This window comes from Penicillium roqueforti (assembly GCF_015533775.1).
Source record: "Penicillium roqueforti strain LCP96 04111 chromosome Unknown scaffold_05, whole genome shotgun sequence".
NCBI lineage: Eukaryota > Fungi > Ascomycota > Eurotiomycetes > Eurotiales > Aspergillaceae > Penicillium > Penicillium roqueforti.
In genome coordinates this window covers 402549-411930 of record NW_024067569.1, presented here as the reverse complement: position 1 = coordinate 411930, position 9382 = coordinate 402549, and the positions used below count along the sequence as shown (strand labels likewise).

Genomic DNA, 9382 nt, shown 5'->3' with positions numbered 1-9382 from the left:
TGGCGAAGCAATCACGCTCGTTCCCGGCCTTAACCTCATGTATGCAGACAAGGTACTGATTCTTGCACCGCTATCCAGGCGATCTATCCTCATGTCCATACAATCTCCGCATCGTGGCCCTTTAATCCACGAGACCTGCCTCAATCTCGCTACCAACTCCCTCTTATTCTCGTGCTTACATTCACCTTCTTCTACATTTCCGAGACCTGTGGAAAGGAGAAAGGTACATTCTGCAACCCCTATTCTAGCGTAGACCGAATTTCCCATGGAAGGTTTGCTAGGTCAAGTGACTAGAAACGGAAATGAATCAGAAGATATATATACTCTGTATCGCTCGTCACGTTAACAGGGCCTCCGGAAAGTGATAGTCTTACATAAGCAGATATCATCACGTGCCACCATATCGGCTCAAAATGACGCTCACGCGGGGCGGATCATGTGCTCCACCGCTTATCATTTACCCCCGCCGCTTCTTCTGTATCTCTTTCTTCACCCTCACCTGTAAAACACAATGAATATCCTGCACTCTACATTGTCAACTTGGCGGGACCGCCTGGCCCCGGTATCGCGCACTTCTACCTTCCGTAACACCGGCCAAATCACTCCCGAGGAGTTTGTTCTCGCCGGAGATTATCTAGTCTACAAGTTCCCCACATGGTCATGGGCCGACGCATCGAGTCCGGCAAAACGAGTCTCCTACCTCCCAGATGGCAAGCAGTTTCTGGTTACTCGTGGAGTACCATGCCATCGGAGACTGAACGACAACTTTGCCGGGGATGCAGGACTCGAGGATGAGATTGTGAGGGATTTCCTATCTGGCGGTGACGGCGAAGGCACACCGGATAATGGAGAGGATGGATGGTTGCGGACTGGCGGTGGGCGTGATGCTGGGGCAGATCATGATAAGCAAGAAGCTCGGATCCGCGACGTGCGAACCGTCGATGAATCCGGGAATCTGGGCGAGCAGGAGGAGGAGGATGATATCCCCGATATGGAGGATGATGACGATGACGATGAAGCTATCATCCGAGAGACCGATAATCATTCAGGGACACAGTGAGTGCCATTTTCCTATCTGCAACATCACCTTTCTCTTTTCTAACCGTGACTTGTTATCGCTCCAGATCTCTCCGCACGTACACCCTTTACATTACATACTCAAACTTCTACCGCACACCCCGCCTCTACCTGTCCGGCTATTTGTCGCCATCCGAACCGCTTCCGCCACATCTGATGATGGAGGATATTGTCGGCGACTACAAAGACAAGACCGTGACGCTAGAGGACTTCCCATGGTTCGAGGGCAGCGTCAAGATGGCCAGTGTACACCCATGCCGCCACGCCTCTGTGATGAAGACACTCTTGGATCGTGCCGATGCCGCACTCAAGCTTCGCCGTGACAAGCTCAAACAGACGCAGTCGCGCGAGGAAGCGAACCGCGTTCTCCGGGCAGGCGGCGGGCTGGAGGGCTTGGTGGATGAGACCAACAACCTGTCGCTCGGGGACTCCAACAACGGACATCCTGGCGGGGATGAGTGGGAGATGCTGCAACATGACGAGGAAGAACAGGTCGCGATCCGTGTAGACCAGTACCTGGTTGTGTTCCTCAAGTTCATTGCCAGTGTGACGCCGGGCATTGAGCACGACTTTACGATGGGGGTATAATTTCTTTGAATTGATCCAGACTCGTCTTATCCGATCTTTCCCACGCACACCTATATTTCTGAGCTAATTGGATTGGATAATGGCTGGGATCTGGCGGCCTGCCCCCTTTCGAAATTCGATATGCATGATCTTACATGAGTTTGGCGTTAATCTGCTTCTAGGCGCATGGTTAATATCCTTTTCCCCATCCTTGGGTTGCTTTTGCTGTGTATTATGTTTGGTAGCTTGGGATGGGATTCCCATTGCAATTTTACTACAATTTGTGAAGATACCAGAGTAGACATATCGTGTTGAAATTATATAATAGTCCCTAGCATTCCCGAAGTAGGACCACGGGGAATCAAAGGCTGAGCTCGGGATGAACAGGGAGATCCATGCATTATATCCCACCCATAGATGTATGTAATGTGACTGTGACTACCCTCAAATTTGGGCATATTTCCAGCTCTTTGCAATTCTATCAAATCAAAATCGCAATAATCATGCCCTGGCTTGTAGACTGCTTCAATGAGCATCAAAACGAATGATGTATCCAGGCTCTGGCTGTCCTAGAGGTAAAAAAAGGCAAGAGCGACCTTGAGGGTCAGTGTCCCATTTGGGAAGGTACGTGTTCCTGGGAGTATAAAAGGGCCCCTCCCCCCATTTTTCCTCTTCTCTTCTTCTTCTCCTCTCCCCATCCTTCTGAACACCATCTCACCGTAGCCCCCACGAGACAGCGCAGGCAGAGGGTCCCGTAGCACATGCTGCTTGACCTACCACAGGGACCATAACATTACCATGTTTGTTATGAGGTTCATGTGGGTCTGCACCACACATCAAACCGGGCTTTCTCGTGGATGTTCCTGAAGTCGTGGCTCTCATTGCCATTTGACGAGTCCCACGGAATACATGAGGGGTGTAAATCTCCGTAGCCGACGACGCGTAGGTTCGAGTCATCGTACACTAGTCACCTAGGTACAAGGCAAATGATTACCTTATCGGTGCTTACACTGCTAAGACCCAGATAGATTGCCTAGGACATCTCATGTGTTGAAATTAATGCCTGGCTATCCAACTGCTCGTTTTTTGCCCACAGCTCACGACCCATTTTTGGATACATTAGGGTATCCCGAGCTGGAAACACTATAAAGCATTGGGATGTATACGAATCGAATGACACATTCATAGGCAAAGTCCCATAAGATTGTGCATTCGAAGTGATGCTAGTAGATGTGAAATATATAATGCAGAGGGAGATTCAGGTTTGAATCTGTCATGCTCTGCAGGAGTCTCCTATTCGAGTTATGAGATATATATCTCACATATTGATAGCATCTTCAGATATCATATGCTGCTTACTCTACTTATACGGAAACTCTACAAAGTCCAGAGCTGCCTAATCGATGTCCAATGCAATTTATATTATAGCTTTCTCGTTTTTGTTACCAGGCTTTTCAGGTGGTCCATTTATGGAGACTGATGAGGTCTCGGGACACTCACTACATTTAGGTAATCTTCCGAGCATATATTCAGGCGAAATTAGAGAATCCGAAATCTACTACTACATGGAAACCGGTAGTGTATCATCAGAGTAATATATTCTAAGTGATAATAACAATATCAAAAGCTGCATTAACAAGTAACAGCGAACCATAAGAACGCCGAATAGTGCAAAGCACTACCAGACGCCCAAAGTGAACAACCATCAGCAGCAGTAATACACAAGATCCAAAAAAGAGTAAGTAATAAAGATCGGCCCTCACAAACGAGCACAGAAGATACAAATAATCCGTGGGTGAGTACACCAGCCGACGAAGACAAATTATAAAAAGAAAAGAAAAACAGGAAGAATACAGCCGCGAAAAACAAGAAATGCATGCAAAGGTCCGATCAATCATTAGATAGACCAACCACATCGTTAACAGATGGATGGATGGTATCTATCCGGGTCGTTTCCGCCATTTTTTATCGTGTTCGTCTGATGAAGCAGGAGCTTAGTTGAAGAAAGCCAGGATAACGGGGAGAGCGAGTGCGAGGACGGATCCGGGGACCAGAGATGAGCCGGCGTTGAAGACGGGCGCGACGGGTGCGGAAGGCACAGCGGAAGGTGAGGTTGATGCGGTGGGTGCCGCGGGGTGGATCAGAGGGATGGAGACGGAGGGGGCCCAGGTAGCCGGAGCGGTAGTGAGAGGAGCGTAGATGGGGGTGGTGAAGGTGGGAGGGAGGATAGTGGGGACGTCAGACCAGGTAGGAGGGTTGGTCTGAGCAGGGGGAGTGACAGTCTCGGTGGGAGTGGTGGTAGTAGTGGTGGGCACGACAACAGCAGGGGTGGTCCAAGTGGTGGTGGGCACAACGACAACGGCGGGAGGAGTGGTAGTGGTTGTGGGAACAACGACGATGGCAGGAGCAGTAGTAGTAGGGACGACGACAACGGGAGGCTCAGGGCAAGGGTAGCCGCCCTGGTGGTCGTGAACGCCATTGCCGACGTTGACGCTAGGACCGCCGGGGATACCGACATTGACACCGGCGCCGGCGCTGTAGTCATCGCCTGAGCCAGGGCCGCAGGGGCCGCGGTGGATGTCCTGGAATCCGGCACCGGCGTTCACAGAGGGACCGCCGGGGATGCCGACTTTGACGCCGCTGCCAGCCGAAGTCTCGCTGTTGTCTGGGCCCTGGTGGGTGGTCTCAGGGCCGTGGTTGACGATCTCGGGGAATGGGGCAGCTCCGAGAGCGGGCAGCTGGGGAGCAGAGAGGACGGTGGCAGGGCCGAGAGCAAGGACGAGGCACATGAGGCCGGAGAAGTTGATAGTAGTGGAGACCATTGTTGCGGTAGGATTTTTGTGCTGTTGGTTTGGAAGAGGAAGTAGTTGATTAAAGGCGAGAACTGAAAGTTGATGAAAGAGAGTTGCGAAAGAGAGATGAGGGAATGACTGTTTAGAGACTGTGATGCTTGATGAAGAACAGAAGAGGAGGCGTGAACAATGATCCTTATGTACTTTTCGGCATCCATACAAAGTGTACACTTGAACAGTATGGTAATGAGAGCCAAGGCTATCCAGGACCAGATGGAAGATCGCTGCAAGGCACGAACTTCCTTGGCCCTAATCTTAGAAAAGCCACAAGGTCGGTGATCTGCAAGGCACAAAGTCAACGGCAGCTACCAAGACAAGAGATCGTGAGAGACATCATGTCTCAAAGGATCTGAAACATATAATTAGCGGAAATTGGGGCATCCAAGCAATATGGTTCGATAGTAAGGAGTTACAGCTCTGTCGAGAGACTAGATGTGCCTGAGCGAGCAGCGTAAAGCTTATGCACGAGCTCTAGCCTCTTAGCTATTTTAGCTCAGCTAGGACAGACAGTATTGGCGGGATCCTCCCGTATGGGATGCAGATGGGCTGCTATGGGAGTACGAAAACACGTGCCGCCGAATGGGGAAGAAAGGTTGTATGGATGCAAGGGATAATAGCCAATCAGGCACAGAGACACTAAGATCCCTCTCTGCTAGAGACTTTCCAAGGAGCCAATCAGGATATTGGATTAAGACTGAGTGCAGAAATAACACGCAAGGCACTCCAACACAGGTGAGTCCAAATGCAACTTGCTAGGGCTGTTGCCTGTTACCTGTCAAGTCAGGTAACCCCAGAAACGAAGACTGAAAGAAATCCGAAATAATTGAAACAAATGGGGTTGTATTGCACATATCGGCATAGATCATAAGCTCGTAAGGTATTTCGCCAGAAGGGAGAAAGAAGCTAAAGAAAAGTACAGCATCAAACGGATGATGCTAAGAAGTATAGAAAACATGAAGAAATGCAAAATAGACATAGTAGGACTTCACACACAGAGCACAAAGATCCAAGCATAGATGGGAAATATGTGCGTCCTTAGACTTGACCCGGGTTCGATATCCCGAATGCAGTGCCGAAATTAGTTGATTGCTTGAACCTGATTTCAGGCTGTTGGTCTTGGTCAGGGAACTCAGATTCAGAATCAGACTCATTAGGATCAGCCGATTCAACCGAGCTTCCCAGGATATTTTTTGCTTCAACTAGGAGTTTCTGATTCAGTTGATCTAAAAACTTGGAGTCATGCTCCTCATCATTAATCAAACCGAGAGGCCCCTTCAAACCGGGGTCATCTGGCACATCCGGAAAGTAGGAGACCTTATTTTCGGAGGGTTGATGAACTTCCGTTGTCACGGGCGCAAGAGGGGCGTCCTCAAGCTCGGGAGCAACCTCGAGGGGAGACCCCGGCTGGGTGGACCGACTATCATCGGCGTCGATGATCGCCATCGGGGTGTGACCTGCATGGCGGAGCAAGTTCTCATTGGGCGGGCCAAGCTCTGACAGCTTCAGTCTGAGACTAGCTCGATGTTCCATAGGAGGCCTTGCAGCGGTGGTAGGGGCAATTCCAGGGGAGGTTCCCAGGGGCGATGGGGAGGGCGGGGTGATCACTCGAGCTACTACGGCAGGTGGCAGCGCCGTGGACTTGAGCGTGATGCCGTCCAAGGTTCTGTCAAGCTTTTCGATCGGCACCGGCAGACTCACAGTCGGTCCAGAAGCGTCTACTGGTCGCGACCGGGGCGAGAGGGCCCGATCAAGGGATGGTGGATCCCCACTTTCGGAGGTTGGCGATAGATAGCTTTGGTCTGGCGATTCATGATCGAAGAACACCCTTGTTGGCCGCGTGCCTGGACTAGTCCCCTCCCACACCTGCGCTGCGAAGCCACTTGTGTTAAACTGCGGTATTCCACCCGCAAGCACATGTTTGACGGCTTCCGATCCCAATTGGTTTGTTCTGTTCCCGTGACTCTTCACGAACGCCTCCAGCTCGGCGATTTTTGATCGCAGCAGCGCGCGCTCTTTCTCCCACAACCGTCGTTCCTGTGCGAACAATTCTCTCTCCGTCTCGAAATTCACCCGTTGGCTGTGAAGAAGCGATCGCGATTGGTCGATATAGGACGTCTCCATAGCGAACGAATTCACCAACACCGAGTCTTGCAATGCGGTTTGGCCGTAGCCTGAAGGGACATGAGGAAACGTGGCTGAAACGGATTTTGTGCGACGTAGTGGTTCGGTCGGAGAGAAGCGCACTTCTTTGTAGAGACTCCCATGGCCGTCTAGTAATTTGGTCGACTTCATGTCTGAAATGTGGGTTTCTCTCGGTGGGCGCAAATCCGCAGATAAGGGGTCTGTTAGGGATAAACACGCTAGTAGCGTGGGATAGTCCAGTGCCCAACCTGCAGAGCTTCGGCTTTCCACGTCGAGACCAGTCGAGTTCCTAAAAGCGGTCAATGAGTTCACGCTCCATCTAATGGGATTTCATGCGAGGTTCCCGATACGGCACATGTCAAGTCTGCGGTGAATGGACACTGGTTGGGCAGGTTTGGGATTTGGGTAGCTTTTAGGTATGAAGGCCCCATATGAGAGGGGGAGATGTTAGACTAGATCGTGAATATCCACACAGATTCTGGGGAAATGCAGTTACAGGAAAGGGGCAAAAGGGAAACACCTGGCCAAGTTCCAAAAAGCAATGTGAATGGAAGCATCTGATCACATTTTATGACGTCAAAGGGGCTGGAATAGGAAATGTCATTAATAAGATGATGTAGGGTGAGTCGGAAGATGATACATTAAGTTGAGAGTATATTAGAGCCATCTATGTAAGTAATATATAACAGACAACCGGGCAACAAACATAATAGATCCGTCTATAAGCTGCCATGGACCAAATTAGTATAAAGAAGAATGAAAGAAGAATGGAGAGTGTCGAAAGGAGCCCGCCCAACGCCGTTTGCGCCAAAGATGTGCCACATTAGCCATTATAATCAGCGCTCAGACGTCATGACGCAGGCTAAAAGATGCAAAAACAAAGGATATCAAAGACACAAGTTGTAAAAGGAGAGGGAAATCCCTCAGAGAACAGACGAGGTGGGCCGCAGCCGGCTTGGCACCATTTGTTTCTTGAAATCCAAAGACCAAGCAGAACACCCCTTAATAGACCGATCCGACTGTCTCATCGGCGACCGACTGCGCCAAACAAACTGCTGCGCCTCATCCAGCAGATGCTGATCGCCATTCGGCAACGGATAGAAGCTGACATCTTTGCACAAAGCGCCAAAGCGCGTCGCAAGGTCGAATACCCCCCGGGCCGTGAGATCCCGACCACCCACGTTCGCAGACGGATAATAGTAGCGTGGATCGAGATAAAGCAGCACGCTATTCCACATCGGAAGCTTCTCGGATAGAAGCCGTCCCGCGGCCTCGTATTGTTTTAGCGTGCGCTTCGGCACGCCGGTCTGCGTGTGCACGAAGAAGAAGATCTCGAAGCCGACGCTGCGGATGCGGGCGCGGGCGGTTGCGCTGAGCGTGTCCAGGAACTCTGCTAATCGGTCGAGATTGAAGGAGTTGCGGAGGAAGAGCGTGTGTGTTGAGTATAGATAGTCTTCGGCTTCGTCGTGGAGTTGGCGGTTCACCGCTAATAGCTTGCGCGCGGTGCCGTCTTCGCCAACCCAGTGAGGACTCATTGAGATTGCGCGGTATTGGCCGCGAGCTGTGAAGGTGTTGCCGTGATCGGCGAGCACGATCATTGGCTTGCTGACTAGGTAATCATTGGGTACGTCTAGTGCATATTCGTAGATCTTGAGCCGGAGTTCGGCTGGGAGTTGGAGGAGCCGCGATGGTGATGTCGATGTTGGAGTCGGAGTTGGCCTCATAGCTGCTTAGCTAGAAGAAAGAATGAATGTCGAGCTTCTTGCGAAATACGGCTGTTGATCCGATTTAAAAGGCAGTGGTACCACTCGGGTGTATACGTCGCCACCGCGAGAAATTTTTCGATTCGTCGGAAAAAGTCAATGCGGAATAAAAATAGAGGTCTGTACTTTGGACACAGTACTCCTAGATGGCCTTGCATCCCGAGAATGCAAAGAATCAGACCATGCCGACCTATGATACGAGGTGCCGAGTATCTGATCGGCATCTCGATGCCTATAGATATCGCAGCCACCACGTATACTTCACCGCATGTTACAATCCCGATCAAGCTACGGAGTACAGCAGGAAGCTTACTAGGACAGGTATGCTTTGCCAGATTTTGATATGATAACCATGGAACTTTAGTTGTATGAGTCAATCAATGTTGTCCTTAGTGACGGTATTAGGATCCGATATTCGGAGTATAGAAAAGTCATCTGTCTTTCTTACATTCCTTTTTGCTTTAGACCTATGACTAGCTGTATTAGATATGAGGCAAGGAGAAACAACGCCAAGCAACGTTGAGGACTTTCCCAACACACGTGCAATCGATTTGCTCTAGGCCTCAAGTCCTCCTAGGCAACATGTAAGAAGTAGATTGCCATGGACCCATCTCTGCAACATGCAAGTATGGGTCGAGTATAGGAAAAGATGATGCAAAGCTATCATTCATTGTGTCATTCTCTACTAAGTTAATTATCTTTTCTCTATGTTGCAGTGAATGTTCGTACCTTCCGAAGTTATACATATATACTTCGTACAGATGTCACCGCCTAGTGATATCTGGCGAATCTTCCCCCAAGGCTTCATCGTCTGTTCCAAGGCCATGGAGCACATTCAAATAGTCATTCTACAATAATAAACTTGAAATTAGTTAATGCCGACGTCCAAGTCTCCATTGCCGACTGAATCAAAAACATATCCGCAAGGGGCCAACTTAACGGTATCAGCAGCCATCCAATCCCATCAGTCACTTCTACTGC

The 9382-nt window shown here is 50.1% G+C and overlaps 4 protein-coding genes across 4 annotated transcripts; 1 reads left to right on the top strand and 3 right to left on the bottom strand.

Moving 5' to 3' along the window:
* Positions 1 to 511: 511 nt before the first annotated feature.
* On the top strand, positions 512 to 1665 carry LCP9604111_3346 (ATG3/ATG10 family protein; the record flags this gene model as incomplete). Its single annotated transcript, XM_039070924.1, has 2 exons — positions 512 to 1056; positions 1125 to 1665. The coding sequence occupies 2 exons, from the start codon at positions 512 to 514 to the stop codon at positions 1663 to 1665; spliced, it is 1086 nt and encodes a 361-aa protein (XP_038930613.1).
* Positions 1666 to 3638: 1973 nt separating this feature from the next.
* Positions 3639 to 4466, bottom strand: LCP9604111_3345 (putative cell wall protein; the record flags this gene model as incomplete). The annotated part of the gene is made up of 1 exon (XM_039070923.1): positions 3639 to 4466. The coding sequence occupies one exon, from the start codon at positions 4464 to 4466 to the stop codon at positions 3639 to 3641; it is 828 nt and encodes a 275-aa protein (XP_038930612.1).
* A 1065-nt stretch (positions 4467 to 5531) lies between these two features.
* Positions 5532 to 6788, bottom strand: LCP9604111_3344 (uncharacterized protein; the record flags this gene model as incomplete). The annotated part of the gene is made up of 1 exon (XM_039070922.1): positions 5532 to 6788. One exon carries the CDS (start codon positions 6786 to 6788, stop codon positions 5532 to 5534), a length of 1257 nt encoding a protein of 418 aa, XP_038930611.1.
* A 773-nt stretch (positions 6789 to 7561) lies between these two features.
* On the bottom strand, positions 7562 to 8362 carry LCP9604111_3343 (uncharacterized protein; the record flags this gene model as incomplete). Its single annotated transcript, XM_039070921.1, has 1 exon — positions 7562 to 8362. One exon carries the CDS (start codon positions 8360 to 8362, stop codon positions 7562 to 7564), a length of 801 nt encoding a protein of 266 aa, XP_038930610.1.
* Positions 8363 to 9382: the final 1020 nt, after the last annotated feature.